Raw genomic sequence first — 27,489 nt, 5'->3', positions numbered from 1 at the left:
ATTGCTTACAATTCCATCATGTGAGTTTGTATTTATAGGGCTTTCTTTAAAAAATGAAAGTATTTCTGTGTTGTGTTATTCATATTATAAGGTAAATTACTTCAGTTGGATTGCTTTCCTCCCAATACGTCTCTTTGATATTGGTGAATGGGTCCTTGAAAGACAAGAAGCCTGGAGAAAAGGTGACAAGTACCTAGGATCAGGCATGCACAACGAATGGGAAAAACTCTTTCCTTTCCCACATTGTCCTCTGTTGCCAGAACACTAACTCAGTCTATCAGATTCTGGGTTAAATGGATTAGTATTGACTTCTGGTCCACATTTGAAAAATTCTGGGCAACTTACGGGCTATATTACTTAATTCTAGAGAGATAAATAAGAAAAAAGAAAATTGTAATATAATATAAATATGTGCTATAGTAGTGATACCGGCTCAACACTAGGTTGACATGAGGGAAGCCATATTGTAGAAAAGAAGCCCTAGTGTAATTTTGAATGACCTCTGACAAACTAACCCAGCTGGATATGCACCCTCCAGGAGATCTAACTGCTCTGTAGACTTTATGACCCCTCCCTGTGCAAGTACCTCCCAGCTGCGATAAGATGATAACTTTGTTCTTTTGAGTTCCTTAGGAATGTGATGACCCCCGAACAGAGAGTCTATGCTGATAGCCAGCATCAATGAAAACTGAAAGATCTGGTGTGGCGACTCCCAGTCTGTAACACCAGAAGGTCAACATTCCTAACCCCCTCCCCTATCACCCACCAGCCTATATAACTGCTGTAAAATTTTGTGCCCCCTTAAGATGGTTCTTTCAGACATTAGTCGGCCATCTTCATCCTTGCTAGCAAACTCTAATAAACTGCCCTTTCTTTTCCACCTTGCCTCTTGACAATCGGCTTTTGTCTTGCAGTGAGCAGATAGTGCCCTTTGTGCAGTAACAATAGGGGTAAGATATTTTTGTGATGATTTTGTGGGAACATTACCACCATTTAAAAAAGAGCGTTGTTGGGGCTAGCTCAGTGGCACAGCAGTTAAGTGCACACGCTCCACTTCGGCAGCCCAGGGTTCGCAGGTTCAGATCCTGGGCGTGCACAGACACACCGCTTGTCAAGCCATGCTGTGGCAGCATCCCATGTAAAGTAGAGGAAGATGGGTACAGATGTTAGCCCAGGGCCAATCTTCCTCAGCAAAAAAAAAAAAAAAAAAAGGAGGATTGGCATTGGATGTTAGCTCAGGGCTGATCTTCCTCACAAAAAAATGAATAAATAAATAAATAAATAAGAGCATTGTTTCTACAAAGAAATAACCTTTGAGTTCCAAATAAATACTGTATCAATGAACTGTATGGCATTCTCTGTTGAAATATTATGGCCTACCCTTTTAAAAAATATCTCCTGGGATCATTTTAAAATATAAAATATGTCTAATTTAAAAAATAAACATCATATATTTAAATAAACATTATCAAATTCTCCATATTAATTTTCCTATATATATATGCATATTGTTTGATTTTCAATTCTTGCTAATTATGTTAATTAATCACCATATAACTCACAGGATGGTTAGCCTATGCTGAATTATAATTTGCACTGTTGAATTTAACAGACAAATCATTTTTCTGAACCAATGAACAGCAGAGAATATTAGTTTCATAGAAAAAATAAAAGTTGATCCTTAAATTTTTGCCAAGAGTAAAATAGATGAATCACATTTAAGCTGGGATGAAGAGAATGCAATAGGCATGAAAGGGTGCACTGGCTACATAGTTAAATTCTGTTTTGAGGGAAAAACCCTTGAGAAATCATCCACTGATTAAATAGAAATCATGTCTGCACATGTCTTTTCCTGCTCTTATTAAATATAGACTCTACTTTCAAATTTCCTAGTATACTTAAAATATTCTTAGAAAGATAATAACTTAATAAGCATTGCTCTACAGATGCTTTCAAAGTGAGTTACTAAGGAGATTTTTTAAAAATTACTAAGAATTGTTTACAACTATCAGTGCAAAAGGCTTGAGAAATTCAGGGAGGCAATGCCCTTTAAAATGTGGAATGTGTAGTTTAAAAAAACTCCACTAATACTGAATTAGATTCCATCAAAGCTTCTTAATATCTTCACAGGAATTTCAGGAATATAGAAGTACAGCACCTGCTCCATATGTCTGAGGGTTTGGATTTAATCTCAGTTATCTCAAATTTGAAAACCAGATTAGCTCCAAAGAATACTTCCCATGACTTAGTGGCTACATGAACTTGGGTAAATTACTTAACCTTTCTATATATCCTGGTTCTCTCATATGCTAAATGATTTTTTTCAAGAATTAGATTTAATGTATTAAAGCACATAGCTCAATAGCAAGCCTTTAATTGGCATCTTGTTATTGAAATCAGGAAGGAAAGAATGGAAATATAAGCTAAATATCCCTAATTAAAAAGAGAGAGATGCTGTTGAAAATTTTAATCTAAGGAACTGTTAGTATGGAAATTAATGATAACTAAATCTGTATATGCCCTTGACTGAAAAAGAATCCTCTGTAATTTTCTCTTTGACCCATGACAGAGCAAGACCAAGCTAGGGATGATGGGGAAAAGATGTTGTATCTTAATGATTTGATTACATTTTTGGTTCAGCTGAATGCATAACTCCAGCAGGGCCTGGGAAAAAAACCCCAGAGTTTTAAGTAGGTCTGGAGGGGCCAGAGAATTGCATTTCTAAAAGTTTTCAGGTGATCTTCCTGCTACTGGTCTGGGACTAACTTTGAAAAACACTACCTTAGAGAATACCTAGGAAATTAAATTGCTTACTATAATTAGTCTTTTGCCAAGACTTAAGTTTTTCTAACCTAAAATAATTGGTGTCAAAGTTATTGGAATGAAATCAAAACTTGTTTTTCTGAAAAAAAATTTTGAGTCATGTCTATAGTATTCCTTTGGTCTATCCTCCTATAACAAATTTCTGCCAAGTATCCATAACAAGAATCATTGGTATTATACCTAAGGAACTTGTTTTTATTGTATGAAGAATGCAAATCATACAATTGACTCATTTTCCCTTTCTGCCTTTGCTGCTCATTAGGAAGCTCTCGGTCAAACTATATGCCCCACATGTAGCAGGTGTGTAGAAGCTCACACTGCGCATTTTGTTCACAAACTTTACTTCTGGTGTTACCTTGTTTTGTCTTGACTTCGTTTTTCCCTTGATACTCATTTCTTCATTGACAATATTATTGAGAGTATTATATGTATTTTTTAAAAAATATCTACATTCCTTCCTGAAGTATAGTGGGACATAAACAAACAAAACAAATTTGTGTCATCTGAAGACATGTTTACAGACGTTTTAATATCCTATTTTATTAGGACTTTATGCCTTGGTCTTTGGATTATATAAAATGAATAGCTGAGAGATTAGAGCATAACAGATGCCACAAAAGATCAGGTCCACCTATTTAGCCCTAGGCAGAAATACCAAACAAGTGCTTGGGAAGGCAGAGATATCACTTCTGATATCAAGTTCAAAAGGGTAGGGATGTATCTGAAATATTATATCATTACAGAACTATTTTCTACGATATTCGCTGAACCTATTTGAAGCTATTTACATTCTCATTTTAGAGAAAAATTTCTAGAAGTTTAGAACCCGCAGAGAAAAGCAAGGCTATTTTTGCTTGTCTTAAATTTACCTTTCTCCTGGCTTTAGACCTGTGTCATTTGCAGTACACTAGAATTCTGTGATGGACAGTTCTATAGTCACCATGTCAGTACTTACGTAATTTGGGGAAGAGATTGGTGGTTTGGAAGATGATACTGATGTAAGAACCTCTGCCTCCTTTGGGTTGTATAGTGGAGAAACTAGAAACCTATGCTACCTATCACCTGTGTATACCCCACATAACCAGTTACAGTTTATTTAACGAATCCTGACTGTACTGAAGAATGGAATATGAGAGGGAGAAACTGAAGGTTGAGTAGGTAAGGACAAAATAGACCTAAGTATATAAAAATCCAGACTGCTTTTCTCTAACACACAGATACACAGACCACAAATATTACTTGATTTCAATGATTAAATCACTAAGTCAGAGAGCACATAATAACTAAATGCTATGAGTAAGTTTTACTATTTTCATTCTTTTATTAAAGCTGAAATAAGTACACCAGGACAAAGTCTTTTCACAATTTTGGCCATGAATAATCTCATGAAACTAAAAACGTTTTTAAAATATAAAGGCAATGAAGGGCAAGAACAACGAAATAACACTCATACTTTAACTTATTTGCAAAAAGTAGTTCAAAAAGATTCTGACTAAAAACCTTTTGAACTCCTTACAACACCTCATGAATATGTATTTTGTTCTAATAACTCACTAGTAAACTAGATTCAATTAGAATATGATAAAATAAAAAAATTCTCTATGTAGGAAACCCATAAGAAGATAATAGAAGTTCTTCCTAAACATTTTTGAGGGTGTTAGGACATTTATAGATTTTATAAAATGAAAAATTCTAAAAGATTTGTTCCTCAGACCATTTCTGAATTTTATTTCTTTAATCTCCTACCTTATATAACCATTTTTTTAATAAGGCAAATTCCATACCTAAAAGTTGGTATGTAAACACATTATAAATTTTAGCATTTAATAATATTATGGGGCCATCGCATTATATGTTTGTGTCTGACTAATCTGCATTCAGCAGTTTAAGAGAATCTAATGGTTTCATATGATTAATTGATCATTTTACAACTTTTAAAAAGAAAAATGTCTTGCCTTCAAATGGTAATCTTGTTCCAGTCTGGAATCTGATCCGGCTACCTGTTTGTATTTGTTAATTTTCATTTGGCGATTTCTCTCCTCTATATCCATAGCACCTATCGAGTAGAAAAAAACCCATAAAATTAATGTTCAGTTCTTATTGGAGCCCTACTTACAGGATGTATAAAAGAAGAAATGCTAGGCTGATATATTACCTTCATTCAAGGTAGTATACCCAAATTAAACGTCATATTATTTTTTAGATTTATTTAAAGTATGCAATTTGGTGAATAAAAGCATGATTATTAAATATGTAAAATAATTTTAATCTGAATAAAATCTAAACAAATTTAAACAGAAGACAACAAATCTTTGTTAGATAGAAAACACTTTCTGGTACATGTACGTCCAGGAGAATATATTTGACAGCACATAAATTTGACAATAGTAATATTATAAGAACTTTGATTTGTAATTCATCAAGATTTGATTTATTTACTGGAAAAAAATTATGTGTAATTAGTTTCAAATACAATTTTACATTTGCATTTAGAAACTATTATCACAAAATTAGCCCATGTATGAAAGCAGGTTGTCCCAGCATACATGTAGAGGCAGTTATCAAGATCTTTTGAACTTGCATTTTCTAGAGCTAGGATCAAGAAAGAGGTACTTGGAAAATACTTCTGAGAACATACCATACCACTAAAGGCACAAATTATTACTGAAATCATTTCAGAAAAAAAAAAGAAAAGAATGTAGGGGGTGAAAAGTGAGATGATAAGGCTATCACAAAATGAGATCAATGTTCTCTACAACAGGTGCTACCTCAAAACACACCACTTATAGATATCAAGACGGTCTTGAAAAACTTTGTTTAGAACAAGAGCTAAATTCATGTAGCAAATCTTAGCAAACATGAAAAAGTGCTTTAAAAGTATATTTATGAATTTTATTGAAGAGACTTTATAAGAAAATTGCATTTCTCATGCATAATGGAAAAACAAAATATCTATTGTACAAACTGGGAAAAACAATCATAGCTTAGCGGGCTCAAGGGGGTATCTATAACACAATGTTGTCATGTAAATTCACAAGCACTGGGTGTAGGTAGAAATGTAAACACACACATACATACCCCTTGCTTAAGACCATAACTTTACAACTGCAGTAAAGATAGCTAGTCACAAGTGTACCTATTCAAAAATAGGTATTTTAATACTTATCTTGAAGAAAATATCCCTGTAAATCTGATAACTCTTGTTAGTAAAAAATTTTAAGTAAAAATTGATTAATTAAAATAACATAAAAAGGGAAGAAAAAATTTCAAAAGGGAGTAAGAAAATTTTGAATAAAAGAATGTATAAAGAGCTTATATGACCTCTAAGTATAACAGCAAATTTAAATCAACTCTTGAATAAAGTGAGGCAATTTGTTTGAGTCAAAATTTAAGTACGATTTGATTAATTGATTCTGTGCCAAATTATAAAATGGGGAAAATAAATACAATGTTAATATAAATTGAATGATATACAAAATCAAGTGAGTGCCTCCATGATATGAATATGAAATACAGTCAAGTATAAATGTCTATTAGTCTATTAAAATACAATTTTGGAATTGTTTGTACCTCAAGAGATATTCTCAGGTAAATATGTTTATTTTCTCCAAGGGCAAGGGAACAAAAAAGGTATCCCAGCCTCAAAAAATTAGCTAAATTGACTGTTTGGAAAGTTTCTTTAAAAAAGTTTCATTTTGATATCATAGTAGCAAAATAGTATTTTAAATATGAATAGCACTAACAGACAAAGAATTTTAAACACATTTTATATATACATATATATATAAATACATATATACACATACATATAGATATATACACATACATACATAGATATGCATTTTCTAATATTTAGGTTATTTTCTGGACATCAACTCCCTATGTAGCTACACTAAATTCTTTCTGATTACTAGGTAGTAATGGGATATATACTGGCAGAAGTTGCCAAATTTTTGCCTGATAGTAAATATCTTAAGCTTTGCAGACGGCACGGTCTCAGCTGCAACTCTGCCATTGTAACATGAAGGGGAGCTACAGACAATGCATTCAAAAATGAATGTGGCTATTCTAATAAAACCTTATTTACAAAAAAGCACTGGGCTGGATTTGGTCCATGGGCCATAGTTTGCCTGTGTTAAAGCATATTGGTTTAATATTGCCTTGCAAAAGAGCCTTTCTCCTTAGTAATGGTTTAAAGATTTTGTAGAATCAGGTTTATGGAACATCCTTTATATTTAACAGATCACTGGAGGGATCTAAGAAGGATATCAATCTGTATTTGCTATAAGCAAACAAAGATGCAAATAGAGAGAGTGATACCACCATTTAAATATGTTATCAACTAAATTCCAGTTGCAAACACATCTCTTATCTCCAGACTCAATCATCATCTATAGATGGTCCCTAAATGGAAAAATTCTTTGTTAGATCCTTAACCAATGAAACCTCAAGGGACCATCTTAGAGGATATACAGTCAACAAACTTGGGGTAAATATACTTTTAACTTATAATTTTAAATTCTCCTAGGAGGCTAATCCTTAGGACAAACAGTAACCAAACATGCCTCTCTCTCAAATTATTTGGCTCATACGAAGTCTTCCATTCCTTTCTACATTTTTATCAATCTATTCTTACAAAAAACAAAAAAAAACAAAAAAAAAACAAACACTCCACAGATAATAGCATCCTTAGAGAGGTAAGTATCCTAGTGATAAAGAGATCCACCGTAGGGGATTCTTCACCAGCAAGTTGACTTTTCTTTGCTGGTCCTTTTCTCTAAGGAAAATAACTCAGAAATAATATTTTCAATAGATTATTTCGGTTTCTTTCTTTTTTTTTTTTTAATTTTTTGTTTATTGCAGTAACATTGGTTTATAACATTGCAAAAATTTCAGGTGTACATCATTGTACTTCTGTTTCTGCATGGACTACATCATGTTCACCACCCAAATACTAATTACAACCCATCACCACACACATGTACCGAATTATCCCTTTCACCCTCCTCCCTCCCCCCTTCCCCTCTGGTAACCACCAATCCAATCTCTGTCCCTATGTGTTTGTTTATTGTTGTTATTATCTACAACCAAGCTCAGTCTTTTATTTTCTTTCCCCATGGAATGAAAAACAATTTAGAGGAATCAATGCAAGTAGAAGAGCTGCTGTTCACTATCTGCTTGGGGAACAGAACATGCAATTTCTAAACATTCTTTCAACTCTGATGTCCAATGCTGTACTCTATAAAAGGAAAATAAGTGAAAGTGTTAGAGGCAGCTTTTGTTCAATCTTCTCTCTCTCTTTCAGATTTACACTACAAATCTGCATATAAAAAGTGAAAATTCTGCAATAAAGAATAATTATTTGATCACAGAAATCACCCCCCGCCCCCACCTATTACCTGTTAATGTCTCACTGAAATATTCTCAAAAATACATTTGGGGAAATGCTGGCTTTAGAAGGAAAATTTACCTAGGAATCTCTAAGATTCATACTCTTAAATGTGAAGACACTATGCTTATTACAGAAGACATCTTAGTGGTGTGATTTGATTTTGTAATTTGAGTATGCTGAAAAAATTAGTCATTATATGTTCAAAATCAAATCGAATATCAAAGCATTTTCAAATTATAATAAAAGTTGATTAAGAGGTTAATGGGACAATCAGTTTTCTTGGACAAACACATTTACAACAAAAGTTTACATATGTTTGTGTCTATTTACTGAAGAGATAATCTAAGTGTATTAAACTATAATATTCAAACTGTCTCTAATTCTTTTTGGTGTAAGGTAATTCATTAACTAAGTAAACTAAGAAAATATGACTTCTAGTTTCATTAATATCTTGTTTCATAAATAAGAGGGTTGATTTAAATTATGCTGGAAGTGGCCCTGTTTTGGACATGTGTAAACAAATCCTCCTGAATACCATCAATTTTGGAATTTCTATTTGACAAATGACATTTTTATCAAAGCTTGTCTCATTGGTTTTCCCAATAATGCATTTAAATTATACAAGGGGTTTTTTTCCACTCTAAAAATTTTAAGGCAGAGAACAAAAAGAAAAGTCAAGTGTAGATGTACTGGAATTCATAAATAGCTCAAAGTATTTGTTTTTCTCAAATTGGGAGCTCCTGGTCCATTCTCAGTCACTTAATTTTAAAAACCCAATATTTTGTTGATCCTGATTTAATGTGTTTCCTAAAATGATATCACATATTCTGTAAGCTATTTATTTTGATATAAGCCATTTAAGAAGTTTACTTGTTCTTAAATCAATAAACTAATTTTTGTGATTATTTTGAACTTAAAAAAGACTACTTAATGTGTTCAGAAAGTTAAAATCTTATTTACAATGTTGGTATGGCAATCAAGTTAAAAAAAGTTAAGTTATAGGTGGTGGTGTATCCAGAGATGTAGTTAAAATGGCCAGATTAATTGGCAGTAGGGCATTCAGTGATTTTTGTAGTGCACTTCAAACAGTAATAGTTTTAAGTTTGGTTTGCCAAACACACACACACACACACACACCACACACACACATGCACACACAACTCCTGGGGTCCCAACACAGCTTCGTAGGGACACAAGTTTGGCAGTAACGCAATTCACAATGCAGCTGAACAGTGATCAGAATATGACACAGCTGCCGACTCAGTGATCCATTTGTGATCTTAAATGAAATGCTCAAATCTGGGGGTCTTAAGAGGGAAAACTCTTAAGCCCAATATCAAAGCTCAAAGAAAGAACCCCAAAACTCAGGAAAAAATGAGAGAACCTATGATTACAGACATCATGGAATTCTAAGATTATTAATCTTATTTAAATCCAGAAACTGCATCGGTTTGTTCCCCAAATTCTTATGGCTAATTTAATACTTTTTAAGCATCCTTCCTCCTCCCCACCCTATCTCTTTCTTTTATATCTATATAAATATTTGGCTTCAGGTTAAAAAAAGTCTTCTTTAATTGAGATTAAAAAGTTTCTGGAGGATTTGTGATAAAAATAATCACATCTGTAATTCCTTTTTCTTTGATTATTATATGTCTTCACAAAACTAAGATGTACCTTTAAATAATCTGAGGCTAGAAAACAAATTTATATTGTTCATATTTTTAACAAAATAATATACCAAGAACTTGTGGAATGATCATTAAACGTTTGCATTTTATAATTGGATTTATTCTAAATTTTATCCTTTTAGAAGGTACATGTTAAATTTGTTTTCCAGTTAAATTTAAGAATTAAAGGTATCTGTGCAATATCGTTTTAATTAATAGTGAAGCATTACTAAGAAAACTGTTTTCTGTTGAACCTATCCAAATAATTTAAACAACATAGATAAAGTATAGCTTTAACATGTCTAATTGATTTTCAAAAAATATGTATAGAGATATAATAAATGTAATCTGAATATAAAACAAAATGTTATCTAAAGCATTTCTCTAATTGAGGCTAAAGAAGTATATTACTTACATAGTAGAAACATATTTTTCAAATTAACTATATTTTGCCAAACCACTGAGGAGAGGGAAAAAAATTACTTTTGATAACTATCTTATTGAATCTTAGTTTACAAACTTTTCTTCTAAGAAAATATAAACAATGTGGAAGAGGCATAAAACAAAAGAAGATTACAGACAATAATGATGAGAGTGACAGAAATAACATACTCCAAATGAACAAAATTAAAGGTCCAAATTTATGTAATCTCTGAATGCTACAATCACCATTTAAGTATGTACCAAATTAAGAGCAATAAAGAAAAAGGTATAATCAATGTATGGAGCTATTTGCTCACTTCAAGGTGAAAATTACACAGCAGAAAGCATGGCTATTTATGTTTATTTTTTGATTCAGTAGCATAGACTACAAAAACAACTTATTGATGTCTTTCACTAGTCAAAGGAGTAAGAATAGAAATTATTAAAATGACTCATGAGATAAATAAGAATATGTAATATTTTGTCATGTTATAATTTTATTTTCAAAGGCAGTGCAATTCAAAAAAAATATTGTCCTTGATTTTACTGAGTATTTTAACTGTTCTTACAATATATAATAACTGTGAAAAAACTTACTTTTCAGATTGACAGTCATATACTAGCCGTGGACAAAAAATTAATGTTCATTTATATGAATGTTTTCCAAAGTACCTGATGTACAACAATAAAAATTACTGAAAAATACAACATATTTGGTACTGTGTATCAAAAGGCTTTACAACGGTCATATTTTTGAAAGTGAAATTCCACTTCCTGGGATCTTTCCTAAAGAAATAAATCAACATGCAAAGATGTACATTCAAGTATATTCATTGCACCATTGTTGTGAAGCCCTGGGAAAAGAAACTCTAAACGTCCAACAATAGGGGATTAGTTAACTGCATTTATGGTATATCTACGGAATACTACTGATCCATGAAAAATGATGAATATGGTTTGCACTGCAATTAGGAAGTATAAAATAGATTAAATGGTAGATACAGTACTATAGTTTATAAACTATAGTTTAAAAAACTATATATATTCATAAAAACAAATATGCACATAACCTATACACAAGACAGAGATGGAATGAAAAAGATTTAAGATTTATACATCAGAATGTTAGCAGTTATCACTAGTTATTGGAAGTAAGTATAAGTGCTATTGTTTTTTCATTTGGAAATATATAGTTTATAAAATATCCACAATGAATATACATTAAACAGAAGAAAAATGTTATTTTTATTTATTTATTTTTGTTGTTGTTGCTGTTGTTTTTTTTTGTGAGGAAGATCAGCTCTGAGCTAACATCCGTGCTAATCCTCCTCTTTTTTATTTTTGCTGAGGAAGACCGGTTCTGAGCTAACATCTATTGCCGATCCTCCTCCTTTTTTTTTTCCCCCAAAGCCCCAGTAGATAGTTGTAGGTCATAGTTGCACATCCTTCTAGTTGCTGTAGAAGGGGCGCGGCCTCAGCATGGCTGGAGAAGCGGTGCGTCAGTGCGCGCCCGGGATCTGAACCCCGGCCGCCAGTAGCGGAGCGCACGCACTTAAGCGCTAAGCCACGGGGCTGGCCCCGAAAAATGTTATTTTTAAAAAAACACAAAGTAAAACGTTTATGTAAAAAAGGAGAAATTATCCAGTTGGAAAATCTTATATTTTTGTCATGATTTGATAAAAATGCTTTGGAAATAAATGTTAAATAATTTTTAAAATGCAAATGTGCAATTATTCAATACTTAATTTATCTTAGGGACTTATATTTATTTGTTAAATAAAAGCATTTGGGTGCATTGACTGAAAGTGGTATATAATAAGAAATACTTCCAAATGCAAGAAAGTGTAGATCTTTCCAATTTTTATGAATATTAATACATAAAGTGATCTGGCATGTTTTAAAATTTTCCATATTATTTTTTTCAAATGTGGGACTTAAACTACACAACAAAAGTTTTAAAAGTTACTTTAAAATGATTTTTCGTAATCACTTGCCTATAATGAATTTTCTGATATTTTTTATACTAAAACTTTATTATATAATAGAACCTCATAAAAAGTACACTTTTGTTAGCTGAATTATTTGTTAAAAATAGATGTGATGCAGAGAATAACAAATATTGTAACAATTTAAATTGAGAAAAGGCATGGAAATAATTATTGTAAAAAAATGATAAATTATGTACCAAATTACTTCCATATTAGTACTGGGTCAAACAGAAGCATTTTCTTTTAAAGTGTAAACAAACGTAATCTTAACTGTGCAACTAAGATACACAAGCTTTGAGAAACACTTCCAAATCAATCAATTTTGAGCATTTTTCTACCGTGATCACTAGGAACTGACACATTTGAAATGAAAGAAAAGATAATTTGATTTTGTTTATAATGTGTTTGCTTATAAAACGATCTTTCCTTTGCTCCAGAAATGTAGAAAAACGGAACTTCATATGTGCTTATGTGAAATACTGAAGTAAATGAAATATGAAAGCTCTAGAAACTTATAAAACTGTTGTACTACCTTGAGGCTCGTAGTTATGACCTATATTCTTTTGATTTATGTTCTAAACCTTAACAATCTATTTTAGATATTTAGGTTACCTGTTACTCTCTCTGTGTACTTGTCTGTTGTTTCTCTATTAACTCCCTGCCATCTTCACTAAATAATACTTCGGAGAAGATGCTATAGACAAATTTCACAGGCTCCTTTCACTATAGTCAAAATAAACTGATATTCAAACTACTTTAGGACATAACTTATTAGGAGTGACCTAGTGATCTAAAGAAATAAAGTATATCTGTTTTTGACATCTAAATTCCAGAATGAACAGATTTACTGAGATTTTATCATTCAGAGGACTTGGATTTTAGCACCATTTTAGGCTTCAACATTTAAAATCAGGATGTAGTTGGTTCATGGGGAAGATCAGGGTTTTGTGCATGGAGAGTGCAGTGGAGGTAACCATTACAGAGCTGATGGGGCTTTGGAACTGCCCAGATTTAGGGTAATGGGTATATTTATGATATACAGGATTGAAGAAAATCTTAAACACAGCACTGGTTTAAAAGATGCTTACAAGACTTGGGTTTGAGTCTTGATTTCACAAGATCTATAACAGTAAGCACTTCATTTCATCTTTATGGGCATATAATTCATCATCTGTAAAATGAATAGTTTTGGACCAGATACAATTTATGATTCTTTCTGCTATATAACTCTCCAGTTGGTTAATTTTGAAGCCAAATGATGCCTAAGTGTTCTTTTATATTGCCATACCTATTTCATTAATAATAGATAAAGTTTTCTAGAAATTCTTACTCTGAATCACGCAAAATGTTGACTGCATTTTAAAAGAAGGATTTATTAACCCAAAGAAACCTCTGATTAAGGAAATGCAAGGTAAAAATAGGTTTTGATCACTGAGTTCTCTGCACTTACTCCAACTAAAACCCTTCCAATCCCCTAGTCTGAGCTAGTTCTTATACTGGGTCTCCCAAGAGTAAAATCTGGAATATGTGGAATTAACATTCTAGTCATCAGTTATTCATCACCACTTTAAATTTTGTAAGTGGGCCCCACTATATCTAGTATAAAAACAATGGGTTTTTACATGACTTGAGCTCTTGTGCTTGTACAAACAAGCCTTTTATATTTGTGCTATAAAGCAAGAATACCTAAACGTAGAGAGCCTCTTACTGTATCTCCAATATTGAGTCAAGTGCAACATGTTATTTGCTCACCACTAGGTCATTTAATAAGAACTTCCTCTGCTTGGGGCTCCCTTATTTCATGGTGACTTTACTCAAAGAAAAACATTACTGAGTAATGTGTCTAAGTTAAGTTTGATAATGTGAAACTTATGTCTCGAAGGTTACCAAAAATGGCCTATTCGCCAAATCCAGTGATTATTCCTCAGCACAATTCTACTGGACCTCAATGCAGCATTTTATACTATCATTGATCTTCTTCCCTTCAACTGTTTGGTGCAGCACTTTTCTGAAACTCCTTCAGTTCACTCTTTAGCAGACTATTTTATTGGCTCATCTTTCTCAGCCCATCTTTCACATATATATATTCCCTAAAGTGTTGTTATTAACTTTCTTTTCTATCCTATCCCTAAGTGATTTTAGCTAAGTCCACAGCTTCAATTGTCACTTCAATGCTGAAGGCTCCTACCTTCAGCTCCTACCTTTTCTGTAAGCTTAAGACTCACAGTTTTAGCTGTCTCCTACCTAGCCATCCCCAAATGGATACCCCAGCAGCACCTAAAACTCAGCTTGTCCAAAACAGAAGTTAAAATTACTTCTCAGATATGTTCTTCTTCCTTTACTTATTATCAATGAATATCTAGAGTATCCAGAATCTATTTCTTTGTTAACTGCCTTGCCTGTTCTTAGAACTGCCTGTCAACCCTAAATCCTTTTCTTGATCTTTCTTGGTTCATTGACCACTGCTTTAGACTCAAAGCTTTAGTCTTTTCTTTGTTTTCTAGCTCATCCACTATTGCCATCTCTTCTCTCTGTGTTCTGAAGCTGTAAGCCAACCCCACCCATGACCATGCCCCACTAGAACTCTATTTTGGGAGGGTACTTGGCTTTTAATTTCTTTGGGATGTGTTAGGTTAAGTGAAATTTTCCATTAGCAAATATTTAGTACTATTTGGGTAATAGATAAAAAAATTCATTTAGGTGCAATATGTAGGTGCAAAGTTCTATGACATTTGACAAATGTGTATAGTCACGCAACCGCCCCACAATCAAGATACTGAATATTTCTATCACTCTAAAAACTTCCCTGGTGCTGCTTTGTTGTCAATTCCCTCCTCGCCAGCCCAGATAACCACTGATCAGATTTCTGTCTGGCTTTTTATTTTTGTTCAATAATGTTTTTAGACTAAAATTTTACTTGATTGAGGCATAGAAAATTAAATGTAACAAAGGTTTAAAAAGTACACAGTTAAAATCTGATGTTCTAGAATTTGATACTAATGTTCCTGCACAATTAAGTTATTAACATTAATAATACTTCGTACATGCCAGGAATTGTGCTAAGAGCTTTGCATGTATTATGATTATGTCACTTAATTAGAACAACTGTATGTGATAGGACTTACTATTTTCTCAATTTTACTTAGAAAATTTGTACAAGGTCATATAACTAGTAGGTGGCTGAGACTGGTCTGTCCTCTAACACTTATGATCTGAAATAATTTAGTCATGAAATGACTTTCTGTTCTCTTGTCTCTCTCTCTCTCTCTCACACACACACACACACACACACCACTCTTGTTTAATTCTTTTGTCTTTTTCCAATGTCCTCCCTTTTAACATTTCCCCCTTTTTCTTTTCTAGCTGCATCTCCTTTTTGGCTAACTTTTTTTGGTAATGCTTCAACTTATTTCTCTATGAGCCCAATTTTAGACTATAATATAGTCGGTTTTAATCTGTAGTCTTCATTTTAGAGATGTAATCTTCTTTTTAGAGATTGCTTCTGATTCTCATGCCTTTACTTTGAATTGGTCTATCAACCTCCTTCACATTTTGCATGACCTTATAATCTGTAACTATGTTCTCTCCCCATCAGTTATGTCACATAATTAATTAATCCAATTACTTTTACTTATTATCATTTTGCTTTCCATTAAACTTTGCCTTTCCCACTATTAGTTCCTTTCCTAATCCTTACCCTCATAGCTCATACCCCATCCCCTCATGCCTTTATACAGGCTGATAAAAAGAAACTGTCATCTGTCAAGTAACATCCTTCTTTTCAGTTAAATTATAACCTAATTTAAATTCCCTTGGAAATTACCTCCAACACAGCATTATTCATACCAACTAACACCCTTTCATATGAAACCTATTTATTTTTCATGCCAACCCTTTTATATTACAGTATTTTCATTATAGATATAAAAGTATAGAGCTTTAAATTAGCAAAGAGGAAGCAAGTGATCTGAAAACAATCATAACTTATTTTTACCATGTCCTAATGAGTACTTAGTAAGTATTGTGTACACGTTAATATTCATGAAATAACTTGATTACTAACTTATTACATATGTATTCTTTCCTTTCAACTGAATTTAAAAATTATATTTTAATCATAACTACCATCCAGAGCTACAGTTTTTCATTCATCTCCCTGAAAATCTTAAATATTTAAAACTCTCTCACCCATCACTGACACTTAAATGCCTTTTCAGAAAAAAATTTTATAGTAAAAATTATTCTCCTGAACTTTAAATGTCCTTACCTTATCTTCTGTTTATTGATCCTAATTACATACATATCTCTTGGCTCCTTTGCATAGCTGGTTTCTTCTTACTCTTCTGGTTTAGTTCAAATATCACCACTATGGACAAGACTTCCTGGATTATCCCATCTAAAATAAATCCTTTCCCATCCTAGTCGCACTAGGTTACATAAGGGTTTTCAACAGCACTTATAACTATCTAAACTTATCTTGTTTAGTGACTATTTTCTCTCCCAAGAATATAATTTCCATAACGGGAGAGATCTTGTCTGTCTTTGTCACTGTTATGTTCCCAATACCTAGAATAAACCCTGGCATATAATAAATGTTTAGCAGATATTTGTCTAACAAATGAATTTTTAGGACGTGAAGTACCTTTATATCACCGAAGTAAGAATTTCAGGAATAATCTCTTCTTGATAAAAGCCAGTCGTGTTATATGATAGTTTAATATGCCATTATGATACCTAAAGAATGATTTGAGTCTAGCAGAGTCAATCTTGTAGATTATTTGGCTTTTTTATAAGGAGATTTTGATAGTTTCTGCTTTGGATTTTTATTCATATCTTAATAGAGACTTATTTTCATGATTTACACGTTAAACCTAGAATTTACTACAATTCTGAGCACAAAATATATATTTTGGGTTATAAAAATATTAAGAGACGGAATTTGAATAGTTTGAATAATTCATGATATGTATTAATTTTAAAAATATCCTTTTGGCTACCTGCAAGATACTTTACAAAAAATTTCTCTGATCTTTAAAACAACAGTTCAATCTTGTATGAGAAAAGCGGTAGCTCATGGTTTTTTGTTTGTTTTCTTTTTTTGTACTTATTTGTTTACTCTCAAAATGGAAAGTTTTTCATTTTGGCTAGTCATTTGTTTTTAATCTTTTGTTGATTGAAAGTATACGCATACACACGTGCACGCAAGCACACACACACTCACACAAATTATCAGCTCTCTTTTATCAATGAGTAAAATGGAACTCGAAGAGATTAAAATTCCTAAGATCACATAGGCCTTCAAATCTCATACTTGACCGCTACAACAACATGCTTCCTTATAGGGCAAAAGAGAATAAAACATTATTTGTTTCTTTGTTCCTTAAAGGAAGCATGATTATTTGTTTTTTAAAAATATCTAAAATCAAGTAGTCTGTCTTGTTTCTAGTGCTAGAGATGAACAACTAAACTGGTCAATCAGTATAGTCCAATGCTCAGCTCTACTATTAAAAATTTTTTTCTATTTTTAAACAATCCTAGAGATGGGTATATTATCTGAACTCCTTACTAGTTCATTGTTTATAGATTATTCATATATTAAACTTAGAGTCAAAACCCTATTGCAAAACCCATGATTTTGATAATAACAAACATAAAACATAAGAGCTAAAAAATAAATATATCTGTCTGAAAAAAAAACCTTTGGTGTAATTTGTTTTAGTAGTAATAATTAATGAGCTATCAGTTTTTTTCAAATTACAAAAAATATAGAAAAATTGTTTCTAATTTCTATGTCAATAAAATTATTCAATTAAATGGTAGCATATGTATCATAATTTATTTATTCATTCCCCCACTATTTAACATTCATGGTAACATCCTTTTCATTGCTACCAATAATGCTTTAGTGAAACTTTTGTACATGCATTTTTACCTGGATCTCTATTTCCACCAGGTCAAAAGTCTGTCAATATTTTTAAGGCTCTTGATTTATATTGAAAAATTGCTTTCTAGAAAGATGATACCAAATTATGTTGCCACTCTTTTTCCACACTCTCACTAGCATTAAAATGTTGTTTTTTAAATAGGTAAAACATAGTATCTCATTTTTTTTTAAAAGTCACCTATTTGGTTATGATTGCAATAAAAAATGGTCTTTTTATGTATTTAGCGACCACTGAATTTCTTGTTTAGTGGAATGTCTGGTACATGTTTTTGCCCATTTTTCTATTAGCCTTTTATAGAGTATATAATTTATTTGTCAAAGTAATTTAGGTGTTAAGGCTCTTAATACTCTACCTGAGATGCTGCAAATATGTTTCCCAATTTGTTGTTTGACTTTTAAGTTGTTTATGCTGATTTTGATATTCTGAAGTTTACACCTGCCACATTGTAGTCGTCTCTCTTTTTAAATTTATTTCATTGCTTTTATTCTTAGAAAGCCTTTCTCTTTTCAGAGAAAAGCTCTTTTATACTTTCATTAAAACATAATTCACCCCTTAATCTAACTGTAGTTCATTTTATTTAATAGGAAGTGTTAAGCAAGTAGCCTCAAATCATATCCCTAGTGGGTGACAGAAACTGGATTAGAATTCAGACCTACTTATTTCAACGTTCTTGCTGTTCTACCCAGCTCTGTTGCCTTAGAAATGATAAGGCATTTATTACGAGTACAGGTGCAGCTGTCCTGATGCAGGGGTTGGTAAGACAGCTATCTCCTAAACTAGAAGCCACAAACTGGTATAAGATATTTGTAACGCACATAAAAAAAGAATTAATTCTATATCATAGAAAGAATGCCTGCACATCAAAATGCATGGGCTTCAATATAGCTGATTCAAAATAAAAAATAATTTAGTATATTTTATAAAATAATAAAATAATAGCTTCACTTATATAGTGCTTACTATGTACCAGACATTGTTTTTTAGGTGCTTTCCATATTATACATTAACTGATTTAATCCTTGCAATAAACCTTTGACGTGGTAGTATTATTGTCCCCATTTTATAGATGAGGAATCTGAGGCACAAAAAGTAACTTTCTCAGGAGCACACAGCAAATAAGTGGTGGGACTGATCAGGTAGTCTAGTTCCAGAGTCTGAGCTCTAACACTGCTTCTCAGACTAACATTTCTTACAGGAAAAAATATTTTCCCCAAGATCTGAAATTTTTAGGAAAGGGAATAAAGGTGAACAATATGCCTAGGTGAAATGTTACAGTATTCACAGTGCATGAATAATATTTTGAGAATTTAGTAGTAACATCTTAAATTCAGGGTGTATCTTCCAATGCAGATGGAATTTTATATCCATAAAGAACTAAAAAACAATGTATTCCAAACTCCTATTTTAAATATGAGATAGCTGAAACGCAAAGACATTAAATGATGTCTAGGATCACACAGGTCAGCAGCAAGACTAGGGCTAAAACTAAGTCTCTTGACTCCTAATAATCTTTCCAATTTCCTCTACACCACTCACATAAAAAAGAAATGCTCAAGACCACATTTATTCCATGTTTGGGTATTCCTACTATTCCAAGTTCCAAGAACTTTCTTAACTCTCTTCACTTATATTTAAGTATTTATAGGCTATAGAGAATTAAGCTTAAGTATTATACTTTATCAATAGGAGCCTTCATATAAGATGTGATATGTTTATTTATATATATACGCACATATACATGTTTCATTTGACACTTTTTGGTTAAAATATCACAATATTACTTAATAAAATGTTAAGCTTAAACTCAAACAAAATATTCCTCTAAGCTACTGTGTCTCTTATAACATCTAAGCTATCTAGCACAGTACTGAACATAGAGTTGACACCCCATGCCTCCTCATGAACTGAGTGATTTATGTTTTCTAGTAAGATTTCAGAGTACTAGGGTTATGGTTTTCATGATTGAGCAAATCTTGAGTATCTGTGTCTTAGATTTTCATCAATAATATTGAGTCCATTAAATACAGAACATAATCAATGCACAGAGAATACCTATAAAATGGGTAGACTGTGTAATAAGATTGATGATAAATCAATATTTGAAAGATTTGGAGAAATTTCAGTAACAGCTTATATGTATGTTTATATGTGTACATATATACACATATGTTAAATTTCCCTTACAATGAATGTTACTTTTTACTTTTTAGGACATAACACAAGTAGAACTAAATGTCAAGTGAAAGTACATAGCACTCAAAACTTGGTAAATATGTCAAGCAAATCTGATAAGAATTGAAGTGCAAATTGAAATAATACATATCAATGGGCAATATTCAGAATAATCAGAGAAATAAAACAAAAAAGAGGAACTGTTTTCATGCTAAAAAGAATACTGTAATTGTATTAATTTCGAAAAATTTCCCTCAGCTAACTCTAACAGGAAGTGAAGTAATAATTTTATTAAGAATTATAGGATGTTAACTAAACTTATTGTGGTAACCATTTCACAATATATACATATTCACATCATTATGTTGTACATCTTAAACTAATACAATGTTATATGTCAATTATATCTCAAAAAAGCCGGAAAAATGAAAAAGAATCAAAAATAAATTTTAAAAAATTTAAAAAGAATTATAATTATAATACAAAGTCTATGTTACTTATTCCCAATTGTATTTTTATAAAGAAGTATTTGAAATTTATTCAATTGGAATTCTTAAGCTTTTCAAATTAAGATTCGTACCTGGCAGACCAATGGTCCAGTCTGAAACAGCAATTTTTTTACATATTTTCGTAAACTCTTAACATAGTACAAAACCAAATAATACTAATTAATTAACATAATAATATAATAATTGGTATTATGACATAATTTTTCTAAAGAATTAGTAAGAAATATGGCTGACAAAACATCTTTTGTTTTTGAGATCTCCTTATGAATAAAACTGATATATTACACAAGCACTAAGATCATCAGATGCTCTAGACCAGGTCTGGAAGTAATTCTGAAAATTTGTGAGGTTGAAACTTGAATTTAAAAACACGAGCAGATGTTGTTTTATGGAACTTACCAGATAGTATTTTTAAAATCTCTTTTGTATCATTAGCTCTCTTTCAAATGGTCTCTAACACTTGTTTTACAATTATTTAAAAAAATAGAATTGTCATATGAAATTCATAAGAAGAAAAAGTGTAAACCCTAATACAGCTCAGTACTTCTCGTTTAAAAGAAACTTCATTACGATTTGCAAGGGCTAAAATCAATGTTTTTTTTACTGCTTCAAAATGTGTGCTCAACTCCATCCCTCCATTCACTGTGTAGAATTACACTGCAGTGACTATACTTGGACCTATTAACACAAAGGAAGGTCCTATGATTGTGGTGTAAAACATGAAACATACATTTCAATCTAATACGGCAGGGAAATGACTAGCCTTATGAAATTATTTTTCCATCACATTTTGGGTTGAAGTATTAATAGGTGGTGCTGACAGAAAAATAACCAACTTAACATATTCATTAGATATATACGTGATAGGTTAATTATGTTTTATTGGTCACACAGTGCAGTCAGTTTTTGAAAAGAATTAACTTCATCTAACTTTTATTAAACAGGTGAAATCCATTTGAATTGCTTGTTATAAAATTTACTGCTTTCTCTTCTAAAATTATTTCCTTTTTCTCGGAAGCTATTCTTATTGCCTTCTCTATCATTCCCTATCTACTCTTACTCCATTTGGAACAGAATGCACTAGTCCCGGTTTATCTATAGGCTTAGGCGAGTTTGTGGAATCCTAAACTCAGTGGTAGTTAACACATCCAGACCAAGCTCCCACTCACAGCACTAGAGGCCCACAGCTAGAACCCAGAAAGCTCGCTCTTCAGCTTCCTCACGCCAGGAAGAAAGGAAGTGTTATAGGGTTACAGCTACAGCCGCAGTTTTCAAGTTTAAGCTAAGAAAGACTTCAAATTATGTTTAGTTAACAATTAAAAGTAATTTAACCAACTAATAATTGGTTACAATAAAATTCTCTTTCCTCTATAAATTCAACCATTCCACATATGTGCTAAGTATCACTTATTTTTTTCTTAAGAAAGGTTGCTTCCATTATTAATCTTCTCTTTTTCCTAATATTTAAACTCTCTCAACTAAGTACTTTGCCTTTATGTGTATCATGAAGATTCCTTTGTTTAATCTGTTGAATTGCACTCCTCCCAGCTTAGCTTAAATACCTTATTTTTCTCCTTGTTTTCTCCCCTACCAAATTGAATAGTTCATTACTCCCTTTTCCTAGCATCTATTATTTTCTTAACATGTTCCAATCTGTACTGTCAACTGTACCTATCCTGAGTTCTTTCTCTAATTCCTCCCACATTGCTTAGAGACATCCTAGTCTTTTCCACAGTAGATTCTGAAACTTGATTCCTTTTACTTAAATCTTATACATCTTCAGCATCATCACAGAATGATCATTTTACTTCTTAGCCTGAATGGAAGGTTGACCCTTCAACAAGAATACTACCTCCCTCAGAAACATTTTGAGGCGAAACTGCTCAAAATCTTAAACACTATCAAAGCCCGGAAGCGGTATCAGCATTCTTCTAGGTCTGCATTGCTGCCTCCACATGTTTACTTTTCTAATTTCATGTAACATCTACTCCTTTTATGTTTATACCATTACACTTCCTTGCTGTTATCGTCTACTTCTCAGGCAATTTTCTTCATCCATTTTCTACAACCTTAGGCCTTCAGTAACTTCAATGCCTAGACAAAAATCCTAGCACCAAAGTTTATTGCTTTCCTTGCCTTCCCAAACTTTAATCCATGCTCCATCTCAAAAACCCACTCCCAGGACCAAATCTTGTATCTTTACTTTATTTGGAATTGTCTAATATATGGAAATTCTAAACATTATTAATTCAGTCTCTGAAAATAATCTTCTCCATTTGCTTCCATTAGCCTTCTATATCTCCACAACTTTCAGTTCTTTCATTGAATCCCTTCTCTCCCAATTCATGGAAAACTCTGCATCTAAACTTGATTTAACAAGACAACATGATTTAACATGACTAACATCTTTCCTAATCTATCTTGGTCGTCATTTCAACCACTTTCCTTGCCAGTCACCCTTAACATCTTCATCTTTTTTTTCTTTCTACTCTAACTGCTCACAAACTTCCAACCTTAGATCCTCACAATTACATCTGTGTGCTAACAAACCAATCACACATATCCCTCTCCCATCCCCCATGGTAGCCACTCTTAATTTTATAATTTCCCCAAGCCATCAGGAAGCCTAGTCTACATTCATCTTCATTTTGCTTTCTTTTAGATCTCTCTTTCCTTCTCTTCAATCTGGCTTCCACCTTCCACAACTTCACTGAAACCAATAAGGAAAAGATCATTATTGATTAGTTTTATCATTTAACAACATCATTTGTCTTTCTCTGGAATTTTTCTCTGTTGAGTATACCCTTCTTGAAATACTTTCCTTTCTTGGATTCTGTCCTTTCCTGGATATCCTACTATCTTTGAATGATTCTTTTCAACATAGTTTTCTGGCTCTTGTTCTTTCATTCATTGCTAATGTAAATAAATGTTGGTGGTCCCAGAATTTTGATTCTTGGCACTCTACTTATTCTTCATATGCTTCCGGCAATTCCATTCATTCCAATGGAATCAATTAAATGCTGGTATTCTAATCTATGTCTCTAGCCCAGACTTCTCTCCTAAGTTCCAGACCCATACATCCACTCACCTGTACTGGGTATTTATACCTTAATACTACCTGAATACTCCAAAGAAACCTCAAACTCAACCCATCCCCAAACTGAACTCTTTATTTTTCCCCTAAAACTTGTTCAACCTATATTCCTTATCTTGAGAAAATGTACCACCATCTATCCAAACATTTCAGTCACCTGAGATTATCATCTTATTCCTCCTTTTCCTGCATCAATAATATCCAATTGGTAACTAAGTCTTATAGATTCTATATTTTTAAATAACTTCTCAAGTATCAATTGCCTCTATTGATACCTTAATTCAGCCCATTATCATCTCTTAACTGATCTATGCAATATCCTCATAAATGATCTTTCTGCCTATATTGCTCCAGTCCATTTTTTACATAGCTTCCAAAGTAAACTTTCTAGAAACAAATATCTGATCTTGTTTCTCTCTTGCTTTACATGCTTTAAGAACCTATATGATCTTCAGAACCCCTACCCTGCCTACTTTTGCCTAAACTTGTTTGAAGCCATTTTGCCCATATCATTTCCTCTGCCTGAAATGCTCTCTACACGAGGCCAACATTTTTCTGGTTTTTAACGTCCAGCTCAAGGGTCATCTCTTCTATGAAGTCTTTCTTGAACTAATATCCATCCTTCTCAAGTAGAAAGGATCACACAATACTTTGTGATTCCATTGTATTCTATATATATAGATTTCTCATAGCACCTTTAATATTATTGTGTTTACTTGTTAGACTCACACTAGAAAAACCCTGCGAGGATAGGGGGCTATTCTGTGTGTCCTGTTATATCCAGCACCTAGAACACTACAACACAGCATGTGCTTAACAAATGAGTGTTAAATGAATGTTCAAGTTTTAGTGCAAGTGTTACTTCTTCCATGAAGCCTTTTCTGCCCATCTAGTTGAAACATTTTATAGCTTTGTAGAACATATTCTTAGAGTTATCCATATTGGCACATGTTTAACTCCTCGGTGATACTGATTGCTTGTTTAGGGCATGTATTAGGTCTTTAGTATTTTCCACAGTATAGTACATTGCTAAATTCATGATAGAAATAAAATACTTTTAGAATTACATAAAAGAAGTTGAAAATAAGTTTTAAGTCTAAAATAAGTTGAAGAACAAATTATGATTAATATGTTGATTTAATCTAGCTGACTCTCTCTATATATACATATACATATATTTGGATCTGGAGGTAGTTACTCAGTTATGGAAAAAATACATATATATATATATTACATAAAAATTAATCATTTTATTTTTATCCATTTAATTGGAGCAGTTCCTGTTAAAAGCTGAATACACAATTACCTAAAATTAAAATGCCTGCAAGATTTAACATTTTGTTATATTAGAGGAGAATGAAAAATTATGAAATGAATAAAAAATAGTAAAAAACTTCTAAGACAAATTAGATAAATGAAAAAATAACAAAGAAAAGCAGTAAAAGAGACAGACCTGCATGTCTTCTCCGTGTGGAGTCCACTTCTTCTGTGATCACATCGTGTAATGGACAGACATAGACAAAGGAGATGGGTGTGAGTGGATGTACTCAAAAGGTAAAAAGTGACATTGAAGGAAAGGGCCCCAAATCATTTTGAGAAAGAATCCTCTGCACAGTTGTAGGGAAATATAATCAAATACATACGATATTTAACAACAACAAAAAAGAATACAGAAGAACTGATGGTGAATTGGTTAAGCTACTATGGGTTAGCAAAATCAGAAGAATAAAGTTAGCATAGAAATAAAGAGGATTCAGAAGTTTACAATTATTTATGGACAGCCAATCCTGAACACCGATGCTGAAGAAAGATGCCGTTAGTAAAAACAATGTTACTTGTATGACCATATTGTTCAAGACATTATTGAGTCTATTTAAGATCTGTGAAAATGCTTTCAGAATTTTTAGTTATCATCTAAAGAAAAGAATTTAATTGAATAATTTTCAAAAAGAGCAATAAAAATAGTTCCAACAGATTTCTATGCCTTTTAGGTTTCTCAAATTGATCAATGCACACATGAAAATAAAGTATGGCCATCAAGCCAATATTTCATTAAATTACTTCAGTACAGCAAAATATTATCATATAAAACTATTATGGAGAATCACAAATATAATAAAACTCATTACAAGAAGAGTAGCTGAAATATATGAATTTATTTAAATATTAAAAATTCAAATTAACCTTCAATTTAGACAAATTTTCTTTGATCATATTCCCTTATAATAACCACTTGTTAAGAAAATTCTTGCAGACACCACATAACAGATCATTGATATTTCTATTTAAATTTGCCCCTCCAAATCCAACATCTACTGTAACAGATACGGCACACATTTTGGAAACACTTCTTTCCCCATGGCTAGTGGAGAAGTTCAGAAGACATTTATACAGTGATTAAAAGCAGAAAATGTTTGCTAAACTCAGCATTCGAAGAAAAAATTTCTTCCAAAGACATTAGTGAGTTAGTATTAGTATGAATGACACAGATAAACAATATAACACAAAACCACAATCTCCTATTTTAATTACCTACTTTACTTTGAATCAAGTACCACAAAATTTTTCAATCAAAACACCACATTCACTTCTGCAATAGTTGTATCATAGTTTTTGAGTGATTTATAGAAAAACATAGTATATCAAAATACACTTAGAAGATCTATATATTAAAATTATAACTCTTGAGAGGATTCTCCCCATAACAAATTTATCTTTTTTTCTGAATAGTGAGAAAATGAAAGCTTTCCATAGGAAAAAAGTGCTAACATGTCCAAAACTTTCTTTCTTATAAAAAAGAGAATTCCTAGTATGAATTATAGAGAACTGAAAAAGGAATGACACATTTTGAAACTTAACAATATCACTGTGATTATTATGAGTGCATCTTTGACCTAGTCAAAATTAGACACTAAATCTCATCATAATTATATTGCAAACCAAACTCTGCCAATAGGATTGACCATGAGATAAGTACTGTTCTCCTGAAATATACTCATACATTAATATGATATATGCCATATTTTCTTTTCCATCCCCAGTCCACCCATTTCTCAAAGAAGATAAAAGTCAGAGATATATAAATATCATACGTTAATTCTGAATTATATCATATCTTGCATGATTTCTTATACGCAAATTATCCCTATATACATATTTAACACACTACTAAAATAGTTTCCTCACTTGTTAAAATGAAATTGGTATGAACTGGATGAAATAACTGCTTAAGTATATTCCATCTCTAAGAAAACATTTTATATTTTTGCAGAAAACATAAAAACACATAAATAAATGAAGCTTCTTTCTCTATCTAGTATTTTCTTGTATCTTGGATTATTTTACAATGGCATTGAGGCAATGTTTTCCAAATTATATAGATTCAAAACATTCAAAATTCTTCTCAATCCATTCATTAAATTATTATAGAGAATAAGCGAGTCACACAGAGTTCAAGTGACTTACCCAAGGTCACA

General features: G+C 32.1%; 1 protein-coding gene across 8 annotated transcripts in view; it reads right to left on the bottom strand.

Annotated features, from left to right (window-relative positions):
• RIMS2 (regulating synaptic membrane exocytosis 2) overlaps positions 1–27,489 on the bottom strand; it is a 618,814-nt gene that overhangs the window by 158,640 nt on the left and 432,685 nt on the right. For 7 of the 8 annotated variants that reach the window (XM_058564761.1, XM_058564763.1, XM_058564762.1 and 4 more), the window contains one exon: positions 4,779–4,879. In XM_058564761.1, coding sequence (XP_058420744.1) covers positions 4,779–4,879 — 101 coding nt within the window. Of the gene's footprint in view, positions 1–4,778; positions 4,880–25,466; positions 25,500–27,489 lie in introns of all 8 variants that reach the window. The other variant, XM_058564768.1, reaches the window with a different exon arrangement.

The sequence above is a fragment of the Diceros bicornis genome, chromosome 21 (assembly GCF_020826845.1).
Source record: "Diceros bicornis minor isolate mBicDic1 chromosome 21, mDicBic1.mat.cur, whole genome shotgun sequence".
NCBI classification, from domain to species: domain Eukaryota; kingdom Metazoa; phylum Chordata; class Mammalia; order Perissodactyla; family Rhinocerotidae; genus Diceros; species Diceros bicornis.
The sequence above is the reverse complement of the archived record's forward strand: the minus strand, read 5'-3'. Positions and strand labels throughout refer to the sequence as shown.